Source organism: Saccostrea cucullata, unplaced genomic scaffold (genome assembly GCF_032062105.1).
Source record: "Saccostrea cucullata isolate Sc308-1 unplaced genomic scaffold, CSIRO_AGI_Scuc_v1 ctg555, whole genome shotgun sequence".
NCBI lineage: Eukaryota > Metazoa > Mollusca > Bivalvia > Ostreida > Ostreidae > Saccostrea > Saccostrea cuccullata.
Window position 1 is genome coordinate 41,538 of NW_026936559.1, and position 20,641 is coordinate 62,178.

The 20,641-nt window shown below is 34.1% G+C and overlaps 2 protein-coding genes across 2 annotated transcripts in view; one reads left to right on the plus strand and one right to left on the minus strand.

Moving 5' to 3' along the window:
- The window catches only part of LOC134245825 (F-box/LRR-repeat protein 5-like), a 31,858-nt gene extending 24,155 nt beyond the window's left edge, over positions 1-7,703 (plus strand). Inside the window, exon 10 of the mRNA XM_062728081.1 lies at positions 6,906-7,703. The gene's annotated coding sequence lies outside the window, so the exon portion shown is untranslated. The remainder of the gene's footprint in view (positions 1-6,905) is intronic.
- Positions 7,704-16,643: 8,940 nt separating this feature from the next.
- LOC134245820 (dual specificity tyrosine-phosphorylation-regulated kinase 2-like) lies at positions 16,644-20,641 on the minus strand. Its single transcript, XM_062728066.1, has one exon. It carries the CDS (start codon positions 20,393-20,395, stop codon positions 18,680-18,682), a length of 1,716 nt encoding a protein of 571 aa, XP_062584050.1. The 5' UTR covers positions 20,396-20,641; the 3' UTR covers positions 16,644-18,679.

Consider the following 20,641-nt stretch of genomic DNA (forward strand, 5'->3'; position numbering starts at 1 on the left):
TGATGTTTACCTCATCTTGTTGCTTAAATTAATGCAAACCCAAAAAGTCCAGTTCAAGCTGCAGTGATCAAGATTCAGTATATTTGTATATTATAGTATAGTAAACTATCAATCGAACTGGATACATTTTTTGGTCACCTGAGGCCAAAGGTCAGTTAGGGTTTTCAGATCAAAATCTGTCCATTGTCTGTCATTGTTGTCTTTAGGGATGTGCGATTTTATCGGTATACCGGTATATCGCGATTTTTTGTTGCGTGATACATATCGTGATACGGAGACCTAAGTACCGTTCTTTAGGTACATATTATAAAGTCCAGATATTATTCATTTATCTGTTCAGTCTTTCAAATTACAATTACAGAAAGTATAAAAGATGTTGTAAAAAGTGAAAAGAACGGCATCTTACCGTCCAAACATAATTGATTTTATATACATAAAAATTTCAAGAAAGTAAAATTTTGTTTTTCTAGCATATTTTTTAGAAAAATAATGACTTTTCATATAAAATCATTGTAAAAACTGCTTTTAAAAATATCATGATATTATCGCGATATTGTGGGAAAAAATCGTGATATATCGCGATACGAAATTTTTGGCGATACCCATCCCTAGTTGTCTTCAGCATTGTTGTTGTTATCTTTTCACATTTTCACCTCCATTTCCAGAATCATTAGTCCTTTCAAATTGCAACCAAATGTATAGGAAAAATTCTCGAAAAATCTACTTAAATCATATGATAAGTCAGAGAACTATGGAAGCATACTCAGTTTAGATTCAAGTTTGTTCAAATCATCTCCCCTTTATTATACTGAACTGATTTCTGTTTCTTTCTTAGCCAATGTGTTCAGGTCAACACTCACCTGAACATGGGTCTCTGGTTAGCTCACCTGAGCTGAAAGCTCAAGTGAGCTTTTCTGATCACATTTTGTCCGGCGTCTGTCTGTCTGTCCGTCTGTCTGTCTGTCTGTAAACTTTTCACATTTTCGACTTCTTCTCAAGAACCGCTGGGCCAATTTCAACCAAACTTGCCACAAAGTATCCTTGGGTGAAGGGGATTCAAGTTTGTTGAAGGGCAACGCCCTCATTCAAGGGGAGATAATTGGGAATTAATGAAAATTTGGTGGCATATTTTAAAAATCTTCTTCTCAAGAACCACAGTGCCAGGAAAGATGAAAATATATATATATATAAATCATTACCTTCGGGGGTGCCAAAATGGCCGACCAAAGTTTTACATAGAAATATATAGGAAAATTTTTTGATCAAGAATGACAAAGCCATAATTCATCATATTTATATGAAAGCATGTTCAGGTAGTGTAGATTCAAGTTTGTTCAAATCATGACCCCCGGCCAAAGTTTTACATAGAAATGTATAGGAAAATTCTTTAAAAATCTTCTTCTCAAGAATGACAAAGCCATAATTCATCATATTTGTATGAAAGCATGTTCAGATAGTGTAGATTCAAGTTTGTTCAAATCATGACCCCCCGGGGTAGGGCGGGGCCAAAATGGCCGACCAAAGTTTTACATAGAAATATATAGGAAAATTCTTTAAAAATCTTCTTCTCAAGAATGACAAAGCCATAATTCATCATATTTATATGAAAGCATGTTCAGGTAGTGTAGATTCAAGTTTGTTCAAATCATGACCCCCGGCCAAAGTTTTACATAGAAATGTATAGGAAAATTCTTTAAAAATCTTCTTCTCAAGAATGACAAAGCCATAATTCATCATATTTGTATGAAAGCATGTTCAGATAGTGTAGATTCAAGTTTGTTCAAATCATGACCCCCCGGGGTAGGGCGGGGCCAAAATGGCCGACCAAAGTTTTACATAGAAATATATAGGAAAATTCTTTAAAAATCTTCTTCTCAAGAATGACAAAGCCATAATTCATCATATTTAAATGAAAGCATGCTCAGGTAGTGTAGTTTTAAGTTTGTTCAAATGATGACCCCCGGGGTAGGGCGGGGCCAAAATGGCCGACCAAAGTTTTACATAGAAATATATAGGAAAATTCTTTAAAAATCTTCTTCTCAAGAATGACAAAGCCATAATTCTTCATATTTAAATGGAAGCATGCTCAGTTAGTGTAGATTCAAATTTGTTCAAATCATGACCCCCGGGGGTAGGGCGGGGCCAAAATGGCCGACCAAAGTTTAAAGATATATATTGGAAAATTCTTTAAAAATCATTTTCTAAAAAATAGCAAATCCATGATAGGTCATGGGAATACTTTTGGATTTAAACTTTACAATAAAAAGCCATTTTCTTCTTTTTCCTACCCTTAGTGCTCAGGTGAGCGATGTGGCCCATGGGCCTCTTGTTTTATCTGAAAATGAAAAAGTTGAAAATAATTAACTGATTGATTTTGAAAAATATATATATATATAAAAATGATACAAATATGTGATCAGGGCATAAAACACAGAGATGGGAGCAGGTGCCTAGGAGGAGTAAGCATCTCCTGTAAACCAGGGACTGCTTTGTATTGCTGTTGGAATATAGTCCTGGGGATTGATTAGTAACAACTTTTTTGCAGTGTTCATTGTTTTGCCTAAAATTTTTAAATAGCTCTTTTATACAATGATTATCATTGTAGCATTTATGAGGCCATTTGACTGTCATATATAAACAAAGTACAGTGGAGCCTCATTTATCTGGACGCTTTGGTTCCTGGTCAGTTTGTCTGGATATGTGAAGCATCGGGATATCTGATTTACCAGTTAAACAAGACAAAATAACATTAAAAAATTTTGTTCCCAAGAAAAGTTGTCCGGATACTGAAGCATCCAGATATCTGGCATCTGGATATCTGAAGGTCCACTGTACTGCTGCCTTCCCCTTTGTCGATATAATTATCTTTTGGTTTATTTTCATGCCCCCGGATGAAAAGGTTCCGGGAGTGTATTGTTTCTGTCTTGTCTGTCTGTTTGTCTGTCTGTTGTCAACTTTAACTTTGCCCATAACTATTGCACTGTCAAGGGTAAGTGTATACCACTTCAGTCTACATCCTTCTCCAGAATTGTCGGGGCATAGTGTTTTACAAACGCATCTTGTCTTAAGTAACTATTTTGAATATAGTCCTAGTTATTTGACTTCATACTCTTTCTGACAGCCGCTTCTCTGTAAATTGTAGTGGATGATTGATTTCATGACCACTCCATTTTAACATTTTAAATATTACTTACTCTCGAATTGCCTTATCAGCTGTCACCATGGACCATAAAATTTTAAAATCTGAAGTACTGAAATCCACTCTTACTCAACCTTTAATAAAATGGTTATTGACTCTTGATGAATTTAGTCTACTCTTAACTATATGAACTACTTCAGGCATTGGTCAACCTCACCCTTTGGCCTCAGTCAACAATAATGCCTGACCAGGTCTGTATAGTCACATGTGTACCTCATTAAAAGTCAATAATTGTATATAGTAAGAGATCAACTTACAAGTTGCATGTACATAATTTTTTTAAGGAGTTAGTGACAGTCTAATATAAATGATTCAAGGAGGATACTCATACAAAGATGTCATGCAATAAAATAGGTCATTAGATAAGACCACTGCAAAGGAAGCATGAACAAAACATATTGAGCTGTATAAGGAAATAAAGTTTTATCTGTTTGATAACAGTTAAAACAACTCAAAAAAGGTCAATGTATGCATGAACCTTCAGCTATAAGATTTTAAATCGTCTCTAATCGTTGCATTTGTTATTTGAATTGTTATGATTCTAAACTAGAGAGCTCCCCTAAAGTGCTTATTTCTCCATGTGGGGTAAAAAAGTTCTTCCAACCTAGCAGGCCCTGGGTAGATCCATGTTTAAATGTTGCACAAATGTGATCAGATTTATCTGAACCGTATCAAATCCTGACACCTTTTAAGGATTAGAATTTTGAATTCCAGTTGTAAGATAAGTTGTGGGGATAAGGTTTAATATAAACTTAAACTTGCAGGTATTCAAACTTTTAAGGGAGACATATTTCTTTATAACTTTATTGACAGCTACAACTTGATGTAAAGAATATTTTGTAGCACTTAATTTGTTTTCCTAATTAAAGAGGACCATTCTAAAGGCTGTTCTTAATAAAATGTACTTAAGGATGTAGATTTTTATAAAAGGGACTTTTTTGGATATGCATCACAGAATTACTGTGGTTGATACAAAGCATGCTCTTTTTGATGTTGATGTTTCTTTTAGTTAAAATGTTGATTAAAATAATCCTGACACATAATTGCACCAACAAAAGCTCGGTTCAGCACTACCTTGACATATACATGTATCTTCACCCATAGAACAATTAAAAGCTCTCAGTCCATTAGTTGCCATGTAACTGCATCTACAAAACCTCTTTCCACCTGAGTTAACTGAGGACTACACTCACAAAACCTTTGTCCACCTGATTTAACTAGTAACTACAGCCATAAAACCTTTGTCCACCTGAGTTAATTAGTAGCTACACCTACAAAACCTTTGTCCACCAGAGTTAACTAGTAACTACACCCACAAATCCTTTGTCCACCAGAGTTAACTAGTGACTACACCCACAAAACCTTTGTCCACCTGAGTTAACTATTAACTACACACACAAAACCTTTGTCCACCTGAGTTAACAAGTAACTACACCTACAAAACCTTTGTCCACCAGAGTTAACTAGTAATTACACCTACAAAACCTTTGTCCACTAGAGTTAACTAGTAATTACACCTACAAAACCTTTGTCCACCAGAGTTAACTAGTAGCTACACCCACAACCTCCACAAAACCTTTGTCCACCAGAGTTAACTAGTAATTACACCTACAAAACCTTTGTCCACCTGAGTTAACTAGTGACTACACCCACAAAACCTCCACAAAACCTTTGTCCACCAGAGTTAACTAGTAATTACACCTACAAAACCTTTGTCCACCAGAGTTAACTAGTAACTACACCTACAAAACCTTTGTCCACCAGAGTTAACTAGTAATTACACCTACAAAACCTTTGTCCACCAGAGTTAACAAGTAACTACACCTACAAAACCTTTGTCCACCAGAGTTAACAAGTAACTACACCTACAAAACCTTTGTCCACCTGAGTTAACTAGTAATTACACCTACAAAACCTTTGTCCACCAGAGTTAACTAGTAGCTACACCTACAAAACCTTTGTCCACCAGAGTTAACTAGTAATTACACCTACAAAACCTTTGTCCACCAGAGTTAACAAGTAACTACACCCACAAAACCTTTGTCCACCTGAGTTAACTAGTAATTACACCTACAAAACCTTTGTCCACCAGAGTTAACTAGTAATTACACCTACAAAACCTTTGTCCACCAGAGTTAACTAGTAACTACACCTACAAAACCTTTGTCCACCAGAGTTAACTAGTAATTACACCTACAAAACCTTTGTCCACCAGAGTTAACAAGTAACTACACCCACAAAACCTTTGTCCACCTGAGTTAACAAGTAACTACACCTACAAAACCTTTGTCCACCTGAGTTAACTAGTAACTACACCCACAAAACCTTTGTCCACCTGAGTTAACAAGTAACTACACCTACAAAACCTTTGTCCACCTGAGTTAACTAGTAACTACACACACAAAACCTTTGTCCACCTGAGTTAACAAGTAACTACACCTACAAAACCTTTGTTCACCTGAGTTAACTAGTGACTACACCCACAAAACCTTTGTTCACCTGAGTTAACTAGTAACTACACACACAAAACCTTTGTCCACCTGAGTTAACTAGTAATTACACCTACAAAACCTTTGTCCACCTGAGTTAACTAGTGACTACACCCACAAAACCTCCACAGAACCTTTGTCCACCAGAGTTAACTAGTAATTACACCTACAAAACCTTTGTCCACCAGAGTTAACTAGTAACTACACCTACATATCCTTTGTTCACCTGAGTTTACAAGTTACTACACCCACAAAACCTTTGTTCACCTGAGTTAACTAGTAACTACACACACAAAACCTTTGTCCACTAGTAATTACCTTTAACTATGTTGGCTACTAAACTACACCCACACAAATCCTTTGTCCACCTGAGTTCTTAATTTCAAACTAAAAAGATTGAAAATTAAACACATATACAAAACCTTTGTCCACCAGAGTTAACTCAATGACGTACAATCACCCACAAAACCTCCACAAAACCTTTGTCCACCAGAGTTAACAAGTAACTACACCTACAAAACCTTTGTCCACCTGAGTTAACAAGTAACTACACCTACAAAACCTTTGTCCACCTGAGTTAACTAGTAATTACACCTACAAAACCTTTGTCCACCAGAGTTAACACACCTACAAAACCTTTGTCCACCAGAGTTAACAAGTAACTACACACACAAAACCTTTGTCCACCTGAGTTAACAAGTAACTACACCTACAAAACCTTTGTCCACCTGAGTTAACTAGTAACTACACACACAAAACCTTTGTCCACCTGTGATAATGTAAGTATACCTACAAAACCTTTGTCCACCTGTGATAAATTACCACATTGTACATCTAAGTACACCTACCCACCAGATTAAAATTTTATCCACAGCAACAAAAGTTATATCCAACAGTTGCACTCATATGTCATAAGAGAGTCTTGATTTCTGTTATTTAGTCAAAATAAGGTTTGCTTGATGAAATTGAATGTTTTCTGTAATGACTTATTTGCTTAAATGGAGCTTTCCTGGGCCTTGCCTTGGAAATGTGCTTTAGGCACTAATGTTATTCAACAAGACTGCCCCTTCAGCCCCATTGATTCTTTCGTTAGTTTTATAAGTAATCGATGATATGCAATAGATAAGATGCATGTACTTTATTGTAAATTGTAAATTCTATATGAAATCTGTGTTCATACTGCGTAGACAATAAATATGCTTAAACTTTACTTTCAGGAGTCTGTTACCATGATTTGATAACATCTTGGAAATGGATACAACCCTGACCTTTGACATTTCCTGGACCAATTGAAGTGCTCCTTCTACAATGATATATCCATCATGAGTGGTGATTAGTTTTCCCAGTGAATCACTCATCCATCTGCTTTACACATCCCAATGGAAACTCCTGCTTTTACAAATATACCTGATCTCATTCAGCTGTTTTGCTTAGTGATTGTAATGGACTTCATTGTAGAGAGCTTTAACTTGTAAACAAATTTGGACAGAATTTTTACTCTCTTCTCTTTCTCCCATATAAAATGCTAAAAATTCATGTTGGCATATATAATGAAATAATTAATTTTGCAATCATTTGAAACATTTATTTCTAGCACTTAATCCAATATTCCTAAATCATCATTGTAAGTATAATATGTGATATGTTGTACAATACTGGTAAGTAATATTTCCAGGCTTTTGAATGTACAATCATATATAATTATATGATGATCAAGATGTTTTTGTGCAATGGAATTGGCCAGGGTTTTTTTTTAATGTGTTTGTTTGTTTTATAATTTTGAGATCCAGTCAAGCTCAGATAAGGAATTGAAAAAAAAATACAATAAGAGAAGCTTTCTAAATTTCCATGAATGCAAAATTTACAGTGTGAAATGTTTTACTGTTCCTGATCAAGTTTGCTTATCCTAAGCTCACCATTACTCTGGAGTAAAAAACTGTATGCTTAAATAAATGTGAAAATTTCTTTGTTTAATGCCAAGCATGTAAAACATTGTTTTGAGACCTCTTGTTAAAGAACTCCATAAAATAATGGATGTGATTGTAAAAGAAATTTAAAAAAATAAGGAATACAAGGAAGGAACTGGTATTTTATACTTTTCCTGCTCAACATTCATTCATGATGTTTGTTTTTTTTTTTTACTTTCTGATCATTATTTACACCACCCCCCAGTTTTATTTTGCTTGGTATAGGACAGTAGAACATTTCAAATGTGAAGATTTTTTCTGAATTTATTTTTTTACATTAAAACAAATGGATTGGGCAGCAGACAATGCCCCTATAAGCCCTCTCCTTAAGTACAAGATTTATATAAATTATACATTATACTCCATGTAGTTAACAAGAATTTATCTTCAATATGTTGCATTTAAATAATGACTGAGAATTAAGCAGGAAAAAGAGTGTATATGATTATCAATTATTTGAGGGGAAAAGGAAGGGAAAAGTAGTAAGTTGGATAGACAGGAAAAAATAAATTGTAAAATCCAAGGTACGTTTGATCCATAAGACTATACATGGAATTAAATTATTGACACTGAACTGGCATTTTGTGCATAAAAAACACACACAAACACACCCTCACAAAAAAACAGACAACTGTATTGTTTGATACTGTAAATACTGCTTTAAAGAACCCTGTAAATTGATTTTCACTAAATTATTTCAAAATATGTAGTTTGAAATTAAAAAAAAAATAATTTTTTTTTCGGGGGGGGGGGGGGGGGGGGTATGTTGTTGCACACAGAGAAAGAAGGGGAAGCTGATAATTACACACTAGGCCTAGGATGTATTGTGGTCAAGCTTTTGTTTTTCAGTATAATTTACATGTATACTGTGGCCAAATTTTTGTTGACTTAGTTTTGTTAGATGTGAAAGGAACTACAAGTTTTTATGGTGCCAAAGTACATTTTGTAGAACGTTTGTTTAATATCCCTTTATTTGACAATTGAAATGTATATCAATTGTAGAATATGTAAATTAATTTTTGATTTTCTCCCCTTTATTCAAGGGACACCCGTTGATTTTTTTTACCTTTTTCCCAGTTAATTAGTGTTCATCGTTGTTTCGTCAGAGACGTAAGTTTAGAATTCATCAATATTTTGACTGCACATTTTAAACATAATTTATTGCGCATAAAAACCTCATTACATTACTGCAACATTTTCAAAATAACGTTTTCTGTTTACCATTAGAAAACGGTGCATGAACTATCTTTACAATGTCTCTACCTGAAGCCACTTATAAAGTACAATATGTACATGCATAGGACCTGTTTCCAATGCTCACAAGTCACAACACGGATGTAAGTTAAGAACTCCTTAGACTTTGAGCAAGATTTTTTTTTTTCACTTTAATTAATTAAAATCCTATCCTAAGCCATTTTACTTCTGAAATAGGCGTGTTTTTCAATTTATGAAAATTATAAAATCGAGAATTGTTCGTAGATAAGACACATTTTCACAGAATTTGTAGCACTATGATTGGGAGACTCAGATTTATATGTTTTGGTGAAAAAGGAACATTTTTTTGTTTTTCGTTTTCTTTATGTCTTTGTTTCATGTGATTTCTTCAGCTGTTTGCAATGAGCGCTTCTATTAAATCACAAACTTTGTAATGGATTTTGTTTTTGTTTTGGAGGTGACAGACATGTCAAAAAATTATATTGTTCAATACAGGACAAGGAGTCTGACACTGTGCAATAACTAGGGCTGTGTATTGAGCAAAAAAATTCGATACGATACGATACAATATTTTTTAAAGCGATATGCGATATATTGGATTCTAAAACAAGTCCATCAAAAAAGGCTTATTAATCATTTAATGCATGGATTTCATAAAAAAAAAAAAAAAAAAAATTAGTGTTTTATTACCTGTTTCAAAGTTCTTATCCCATAGTCAGTAAATAAAACACAATCTAAACTTTTAATGGCTGTAAAATCAACATGTTAAAATAAAATTGTTAAATGCATTTTATAACAACTATAAAAACTGTGTTATTTCTTTTATAAATCTATCATTAATGATCAGTTTTAATTCAAACAAGTGAAATATAATCTTTGCTGATTAAAATTCCCATATTTTTAGCAGAATAAGAAGAAAAACTGCTTGTCCGATACGTATTGGAAGTAATTTTTCGATACGATATTTTTCTTGAATATCGATACGTATCGATATATTGATACAGCCCTAGCAATAACCATCCATATATTGCACAGCCCAGAGATTATTGCACAGACATGCCCAGATGAAAGGGAGTGTAAAGCACAACGTTCCCCTTTTGTTTTATTTATAGTTATGGAAGGCAAGCTAGGGAGATATTTTTCTTGAACAATTCTTTCGTAAATTAAATTCATGCTTATGATTTAACGATCGGATGTCAAACTGGCATTTCATTGAAGTGGAATCGTTACGAAAATGAGCAATGTAAATATCTACATAACGCATAGACGCATAGAATCGTACACCATGCTAATCCATTTGTTAAATAGTTTCAGTCTTGAATCAGCGCACGTTGAACGTGGGTAGATTTAAGAATATTAGTCCTTTTATCGGATAAGCTAGTACGAAGCATTGTATGGCTTTGAATTATTGCCTGATTATTGGCGAATTCAAGAATTGTGCAGAATTTCCGATTTTGTAGCGTACTCACATTTATATATTTCTTTCCTACATCAAATATAATTAAAAATGAATTTTAAAAAAAATGAAAAACTTCAACACCACTAACAATATATAAAATTTTTTGAAGAATTATGCGAATATTTGACAGTACATTATTACTATTGACTTGGTGTTCGTTAAAAGCTTTTCTATGTTGTTACGTCATTGCGCCTCGGCTTCCTGAAAGAAGAAAGTCCGACTCTCAATGAATTAATGATGAAAAGAAAAACGCCAGCTCTCGTCGGGAAAATGCACAAGACGGGCTTTTTCTACCAATGTTAAAGAAATGATCAATAATTGATCAACAAAACTTTTAATATAGTTAGTGTAGAGAAAATTATACAATTTACGTCAAACAAGTTAAACAAGACAACAACCAATGTAAAAGACAGCACCCTCGACATATTTTATCTTATTTATTGAAAATATTGTTTTCCCATAAAAGGCATAAAAACTAAAAAAATTATCTTAATTGATATGTATATGCTTTAAAAATAAAAAGAAACTATTTAATATTCAGGGCATTTTTAACATATAAAATTAATTTTCTGATAATGATTTTTATTTGATATCCACGGATTTGATTTTTCATACTGTCTTTCCTGATATACTTTATTTTATCAAATAAAATATACAACATGACTATCTTTTCATCTTCTTTTACCTAGTGTCAAAGTCAAGATATACTCAGGTGTCAGTAGATTTTTCTTTGTTAGGGGATTACCCGTGTTAGAGTCAATTAATGGATAATGGTCAGTGTCCGGAGATCACGGTCATGCTATTTAATAGCGATTTCAATTAACGAAACTATTTGAGAACAAAGAAACTAAATTTTGATTAATTGTTTTTATTGCGTACCCTTTTTCGTCATTTTATGGTGAATAAAGCAGTATATTTTACTTAGCACTTCCCTGTGTCTAATTTCAGGTAAAATAGTTTATATATCTTTTTTTTCTTTTAAAAGTAATTGCAAGTTATTATTCTGTTTTGTAAAAGTTACTAAAGTATTTGATTTTGTTTTATGGAAATTTGAGCTTTCATTTAAAGTAAAATTCTGTTTTAAATAATTAATTACACAAAAACCAGTTATGCAGTTTTAAGGTTTTTATTGTTTAAACTTTTTATGAAACTAGTTCTCAGTCAATATTCGTCATTATACATGGCTTATTATTATTTGTTTCAATTATTTTGGTTCAAACCAGCAAAGTTCGGAAATAATTTGTTCAGTTTAGGTTTTGGGTTTTACTATTTATTAAACTGGTTTTCACTTTTCACAATGTTGAACAAACAAACCATGCGGCGAGTAAATTTTATATTGTAAGTTCTTAAGAAGTATTTCTTTGATTGATCAAGTAGTAGGATGTTTTTGATAAAATAATGGTTTTTATAATTCTTCTTATTTTGGGTTAAAGTTATTTATTTTGATAATGTTAGCTTAAACTTGTTTACATTTTGTCAGTTCGAATTTCCTTAGCCAATGTTTACCTTCACTACTTATTTAGTTAAATGACTTTGTTTTGATTTTTTTATATAGAGTGAGTATTTTCATATTGTTTGATCACTCTATTAGTCACCAGAGTTAAGTAAGTTAGGGCACCAACCTTTGTAATGCGTTATGCAGATAGAAATATAATTTTTATTGTGTGACTATATATATGTTGTTCATTCTTAGGAGACCTGAATAAAGCAGTATATTTTACTTAGCACTTCCCTGTGTCTAATTTCAGAGTAAGTCCCAAACCTATTTGGACTGGACATTACGTCATTAAGGGTTACAATGTTCCCCAACTATTCAAATCGTACAAAAACACGACACGATAATACCCCATCTTATACCACGTATCAATAATACGTACGTGATCAAAATAAAAGTATCCACAATGCACTTTAGATTGTAAGTATTTAGTTGTTTGTATTGACGTATTTTGGTGTGGTATTTATTTGAAAGATATTTTATTGGTTGCCTGCCTCTTGGTTATTGTCTTGTAAGATAATTTTAAAATTGAGTTTATCTTTATGATACAAAATCTTCAACTGGCTAATTGACCAACACGCCGATGCTATATATTTGTACACAAAACTACAGACACTAAATAAGTAGCTAGAGACTCTTTAAAAAATGCTTCGACGGGCGGTGTTCGTCGTCCGGTATTGTCCAAAACGCCAGAAGAAATGTGTGCGTTTTACAGGAAGTGGCCGAAAACCCTCTCAAACTTAAGTTATTAGACTTCGTGAACTTCAGGAAGTTTTGTCAGATGTTAATATCGATTTGTGAGATGTTAATGTCAACTTAAAATAGTATTTATGTCAGCTTGTTAGATGTTAATGTCAACATGCTACACTGTAGTTGTTTACGTTGACTTGTAAGATGTTTATGTTGACTTGTGAGATGTTAATGTTGACTTGCCAGATGTTTATGATAACTTGTCAGATATAGAACCTCAGTTGTTTGTTGCGTTAGTACCCCAAACTGAAATTTGTCATCAAACTGTCTTAAAAGTCGAAAAATGTGTCTAAGAAGGTAATACAATTATCTGACAAAGTATGTATATTGTTTGACAAGTCATTTTTTCTGCCATTAGACATATATTCTGAAAGGTCGTCATATTGATATATAATACTTTCATGTAAATTAGTTGAATCTGATTGGTCGAGAAACATTTGTTAAAAAACACTATTACCCGCTGAATAATGAAGCCACGCCCTCCAGCGTAGCAACAGTCAACAGTGCTTGACGACGGGTGATATTCCAAAAAATAGCGACTGCGCAGAATTTATGCGCGCACGGTTCACTGTTATATGTATTTGTATAAAAAATTCAGTATAATGTATTAAATATTGCATGTAGTTGAGTGTAACATTGAAAATTTTCACCCCTCGAAAACCATTGTCAACATCTGCGCCTCGGTAGACAATGGTTTTCTTGGGGTGAAAATTTTCAATGTTACACTCAACTATATGCAATATTTATAAAATAAGGACCTTTCAGAATTTATGTCTTGTTGTCAGTTGCTACGCTGGAGGGCGTGGCTTCATTATTCAGCGGGTAATAGTGTTTTTTAGCTCTACTGGTCAGAGACCAGAAGAGCTTATGCGATGGTAAGGTGTCCGTCGTCCGTCCGTCTGTCTAGCTGTATGTCCGTCTGTCTGTCTGTCCGTCTGTCTGTAAACAATTTTTCAAAATGCTACTCCTCCTACAGTTTTGGTCTGATTTCAGTATAACTTGGCACACAAGTAGACTACACTAAGAAACATAAACTAGTGCATCAATTTTTGATTTCGTTGAACGATATTGCCATGGTTACTAAAAATAGAAATTTCTGTGAAATTCCTTTAAAACGCTACCCCTCCTACAATTTTTTTGTCTGATTTCAATAAAATTTGGCACACAAGTGGACTACACTAAGATACATTATTCTATTTATTGCTGCCTGTTGCTAAGTTTCAAATCCAAGTGCTTCTTTTCATTTGTTACAAGTACAGACCAGTAGAGCTACAGTCTCATCAGAGACTTCTGGTTAGCAAGTGTTTCTCGACCAATCAGATTCAACTAATTTACATGAAAGTATAATATATTTATCTAACAACTGAATATGAATTATGATACGTAGTCATTTATCCAACAACTAAACATAAATTCTGACAGATTGACATGATTATCTGCCAACTAGACATATTTTCTGACAAGTCGTCATATTTATCTGACAACTAGACATAAATTCTGAAAGGTCGTCATATTTATCTAACTAGACATACACAAATTCTGATGTTATAATTAGCTGACATGTCGACATAATTATTTGAAGTTGACATGTCAAATGTTAAATTGTATATCGACTTGTCAGAAAAATGACATCGACTAATGAGATTATATGTGAACCTGTCATGCAGACAATTATTTTGACTTTTCAGGTGATATATCAGAAGTTAATATTGGTAACACGTAATGATGTTAATCACACACACTCTTGTTCACCTGAAATGAATTGCCTTTAAACCTTGACACGAGCCCTGAGCTATTCTCATAGTATCCTTAGTGAAGTGTACACAGTTTTCTGTCGCATTGACACGTTCCTATGTTGCAGTGGATTCTTACGGAATCATGGATTACACATTTTGTATTTTACAGATTTAATTTGTCAGTAAATAAGCAGCATTATCCCTTGGTATATAAGGTGTCAGGTTCCTGCATGAATGTGGTTACCCAATATTTCTCCCTTAACACTTGAAGATAGCATCCGATATGATCTTTTATTCGGGGCTGGGGAAAGGAGAGTTTCTATGAAGACATAAAATATGACTTTTACCCAGATCGATGTAAAACAAATTACAAACCCCCAGCATGCCAGCTTTGGAGATTATCGTTAAACACGTATCTGTGCCATTTTCAACAATACTTCATGAGTGAAAATGGTATCCGATTATTAAACTTGTTTATGATTTAATTTCCATAACATTTGAGTCAATAAATATAGAGATCAAAGGCTAAAAATTTTGAAGGGAACTTCGAAAGCAACGGGTCCAAAATACTTTTGAGAATTTCAGAATTGCATTAAACATTGTCGTTTGAGAACAATAGAGGAGACATCGTCATGCATTTAAATATGCTTAAAGATTGAAAACGTGTGATGAGACATTCTGTTTGAACATTCAGACAGAGATTTATAAATAATATAACTATATTTCTTGAAAGCGGATCAAGGATTTCCAAAAGCGTTTCAACGATTCGGGTCTTTTTAAAACAAAATTACCAACGGAAGTTTGATATAGCATGTATACATTATATATAATGAAAACTTTTTAAACCTTACTCTTTTTAAAATTTTCTATCTGGACCGATAATTCTTTTGAAGAAAGTTCGATTGCCATATTTTGATACACTCATTGATTCGAAACCTTTTCCTGCTATTTTGACTTTCCAAATTAAAAAAAAAAACTAAAGAAGAAATTAAAAACCATTCTAACTCCTTCAGACCATAACTAATCCTTGTCTACCAGTCAGCTTTTGATACTGAAATCTGATACATGTACCTTGTTTTTAAGGTAGATAGGAAAATAGATAGTGACGCTTTACTGCAAATCTGTATGGTTCTAAATTTAAGATCAACTAAAGGGGATTCAAAGTTGTTCAATGGCCACATCCCCTTTCGAGGGGAGATAATTGAGATATATTGAAAATTTAGCGAGTAGATCAACTCTTCTTCTCAAGAACCATTGAGCCAGAAAAATGTGTTACTCAAGATTGGCCACCCCATCCCCCAACCCCAGTACAACCGGCAATACAAGTGTAAAAAATTGAATCACAGAGGAAGAAATGATCATAATAATCTTGGCACAAGTGTTCACATTTTACATTTGCATTGCTATTTACATATAAAAGCAGATCAAAACCTTTTTTCGTTGGGTGTTGTGTAGGGGGTGGGGCTCGGGTGAAAATTTTTTGAAGGTGAGTGCTCCATTTTGTTGTCCATGTCTTGCCTTCTAACAAGGATTGATCGATAAATGTTGTTTTTTTTTTTTTTTGGTAAAACTTTCACATGATTTAAGCAAATTTTGCTAAGTACCATAGTCATCCTCACCACTTAATTTGTTCAGAAGCCGAAAGTAAATGGGTTTCTATGACCGGCTTATATTAGACAACGCAATGAAGTCTTCCTAAAAGCACCACACCTCCAGAAAATCAATTCAGTCATCAATAAATTTCTAAGATGCAAGGGTTCCTCTTCCATGAATGATTTAAAGCTATTTCCTACAATTACCCTCAGACCAATTAATGCAGATTTTCTCATCACATTTCTGTTTAAATTATAACTAACAGATACCACTAAGGTCTACATTTCCCTTCATTCAGGTCAGGACATCAAATAGCAATAACTTCTATCAGGACAATAGATCCCAATTTGTTGTATGGTCTAGTGATGGAAAACAGCAGTCCTAATACTCTAAACACCCATTTACACTGTTGACATCTGAGTCTAGTTTCAACCACTTGGTAACAAAACAACTTAATTTCTTTGAACCTGCCAATATTCCTTGCCCCATTAAATGACCCTGAAGCATTTTAAATCTAGTCTTTGATTACACGGTCCTTAATAATCATATTATTCATGAATAAAGAATATGTTTTCTGTCCGTTTAAATAATCCTTGGAATAACTTGAGGATATGGCAGGCAAGTACTTAGTTCCATCACTTTCCTCCAAAACACAAACAATAGCATTACCGAAACATTACATTATACCATTCACTTTAACCAAATGGCCGTAGTCAACAAAATCATAATAAACACCTTGGTAATATTTCCTGTGTGTTTTAATATACATAATTGTCAAGTACAGTTTTAAAAAAGACATTTCAACAGAAGTGAGGGAATTTTTGAATTAAGAACAAACAAAGGGGCATATTATGCATTTTTCAAACACAAAATACACCACTTTCGTAGAGGAGTGAAGAACAAAATTCCCTGTACGGGAAAAAAAATTGCTAAGTTTTATGAAGTTTGCTTGGTAATAACTACAGACAGACAAACAGGCACTCCACAGTGATTTAAAAAGAAAAAAGAAAAAGATGAAGTCAAAGAAGTTGTAGAAAACCATCAACACAAGACTCGGACTGTCGGAGGGTATGATAATTATAATGTTAGTTCTATATATATAAATATATATATACAGCGTTGTATGGACAAACAGAACAAAAATCTCAGACCAATTATTGGTCAATTTTTCCACTATTTACAGAATTCATAAAAATGATATAAAACTATATATATATATAAACAGTGGAAATATATAGAAAGCACATTTTAAAATAAAACAGTTTCGGGAGATTTTAACAGATCACACTTCAAAAATAAAAACGAAATATAATTTTACTATGCACAGAAAAATATGAAATATTTGTTAAAAAAAAAATTAATTAAAAATCATCTTTCTTCCAATCACAACTCAGACCTTATAAACACACAACATGCATCAATCATGAGAATGTAAAACCTTCGGATGTAAACTGTATGATGATTCTTAGAGTAAGACATGGCAGTAAAAAGATAAACATTGTGTTCACACGGTACATAGAAATACATGAATGGGGTTTCATAAGTGTACATTATTCTGAGAGGCTTGGCTAATTTGGCACTTAGTCTCTGATCTGACACCTTCCATTATTTTATAAAATATAACCTGTCAAATGGCATTTCTCCTTATAAAACTGTAATTAAACAAAACCATTCATGACTGAAATATGACTTAAAAAATATCAAGAATATGTCTTTTGTAAAAATCAATATCATAATAATTTAAAAAAAAAAAATAAATGGCATACATGCAGCAATAGGAACAAAAGAAGTCTTGGGATTAAGAAATTGATTTGTGCTTTAAAAATTTCAAGATTTCTTGAATTAATTCAGGATGTCATCTAAGTAAAACTGTACAGGCTGTTTTAAAACAGAATATCTAACAACAATTCCTCTGTCAAATAACAAAAAAAATCTTCTTTCCTTAACAAAGATTAACAAAATTTGATTTAAAACTCCTGAGGTGAAATCGATACTACCTTGTTACACAGGGTTACGCTAGTAATGAAAAATCAATATCGACTTGTGAGGCACCGGACTAGGTGTCGATACATAGGTGTATTGCATATTTAATTATTTCACGATTACGGACAAAGTCTGTATCAATAATTTAGTCTCCTATTTCAGTCAGGTGAACAGTAAATGGATCTTTTATACAATTATTTAACATTAGAGGCCAGAAAATAAAAAAAAAGAATCAGTTTAACTTTATGTGTTTAAAAAAAATAAAAATAATAAACTTCATTGAAAATTCAGGATTTTAACTTTCTCTGATTTGTGAATATTTTTCCTTTATCTTAAATAAGATATTTTTCTGGAATGTTTTTAGTCAATACAAGTTATAATTGACTTCCTCTAATTATCACAATGAGGGCATGATTCTCTGTTTTCACAACAATCAATGCATTACATGACTAATGCATATATTCCATTCACATGTACAAGAAAATACTGATAAATTGGATTGCAATACACATTACACTTAAACATTTTTCTCCACTTAAGGTAAACATTTTTCTCCACTTAAGGTTTTGTGATATATGTTTTGTCACAATTCATAATTATACCACACAATCCAACACAAGACACCTCCTAGTACTCAGATTTAAAAAAAAAAGGCCAGACATTTTTCTTCACACCAAACAGTTTTGTCGTACATTATCTTAGTTTAACCATACACATTTATTGACTAAAAAATCAAATTAATAGTGGACGGCATAAAAATATCACAAGAACACTATATCACAAGCACTGGCTCCTATAAGGTGGAGCCAATTTGTGGCAGTCGGGTTCGATTGTGCATCTGTGCAGACATTTCGTCTGTTATGATGTTATTTCTCCCCTTTCCACTCGATGTTCCACTTGTAAGTTTAGGTATCACTGCACTAGCGGTGTTGGCGGTAGATTTTCGGCGGGATGCGGAGTCTGCTCTATTATCTACCGTGGGCGGTTTTGGCAATCGACGTCGGAGCCAGGGGTGACGTAATGCTTGTCCAGGTGTCATCCGCGTTGATGGATCCCAGTCTAAGCAACGCTTCATGAAATCAAGGAAAAGTGGATCTTCGCATCCTTTTAGGGCTGTGACCATTTCTTTGCTACTCGGGGGACCTCTGGGCTTTCCTCGCCTGGAACGACAGCCGTTTAGCACAGTGCTGCCATCTGGTAGAGTGGTGACAGTGCAGTATCTAGGGTAGCCTTTGGAACTGATAAAATTCCTGGCTCGTTTGGACTGATCTAACAGCTTCTGAGGTGGCATACCTTGTAATTCTATAATACAGGCTAACTGGTCCCCTTCATCTTCTCCCGGGAACAAGGGATACCCTGTTAAAAGTTCAGCTAAAATGCATCCTAAACTCCACATGTCAATTGGCATTCCATACTTGGCTCCTAAAATGACTTCTGGTGCTCTGTAGAAGCGAGACTGAATGTATGTGTATATACGCTGATGTTCGTAACAACTGGAGCCAAAATCAATGACTTTGATGCCACTTCTTCCCTGCTGTTTAAGGAGAATGTTTTCAGGTTTGAGATCACAATGAATGATCCTATTTTTGTACAAAGCATCTAAACATTGCAATATGGAATGTGCAAATTTCCTCACAAGCTGCAAGCTAAATCCCTGGAATTTGTTTTTCTTGATCAGTTCATACAAATTCATGCTCAGAAGTTCAAAGGTAATACATATATGGTTACGGAATGTAAAATGTTCACTCATGTGAACAATGTTCATAGCGTTGTCCTTATCTTGTTTCTTGAGATGTTCTAAGATACGAATCTCCTCTTGAGCCTGACGATGAAATCGCTTCTCATTTCTCACCATTTTTAATGCTACATGTGAATTAATTTTATGATCATAAGCTTTAACAACCTGTCCAAAACTTCCTTTTCCAATGACTTTGAGCACTTCATAACGATATCCTATATGATCATGAGGTACATGTATATACGAGCCATTTTCATCGTCATAGCCATTATTATTAGCTCCCCCTACAACACCTTGGCGTTTTTTTGCATTTTGTCCCACAAAAAAGATAGAAGGATAGTTAAAAATTTCATGATGTTCAAAAGAAGTCAGCTTATGCATGAACTGTTTCATGGCAGACTCTGGACTCATTGAATTGTTACGACGAGCTGCAGCTGATCCTGTCTTGCTTCCTTGACTTCCAGCGCTAGAACTGGGCCGGATATTGGGCTGTGGCGCCTCTGACTCGGTCCCACCATGCTGAATGGTTACATGCTTATCGTGGTGGTGTTTATGGTCCTCATAAAGCTGCTGTACCTTGACTCCGTGTCCGGAATGGGCTGCAGTCGTGGTGACATGGGCGCTATGAGCTCCCCCGACAGTCTGGCTAGCAATCGGAGGAAGGTGGTGACTTGTGCCATCTAGAGTATTGTGTGTATACATATCTCCGGTGGTTAGCATTGATCGTGTTCTCTGCACTTGAACTGGCAGAGGTTTCACCCGGGTGGTCATGTTCCCCGGTTTTCGCTATTGATTTCACAAAATTCAGTTTTTAGAGTCCACATTTGATTTCCACAAATAGATCACATTATTTCCTTTTAATCCATAATTGTAAAAATCTACCTGATTTGTGGTTAACTTCTATCTAAATAGCGTTATTTCCACCACAGTCTGTTGCTATTTTCCACCATAAGTATGGAGGACTGGTTGCCAAGCACGACCTCTGTCGGTGAACGTCACAGTTGTTCTTTGTGTGTG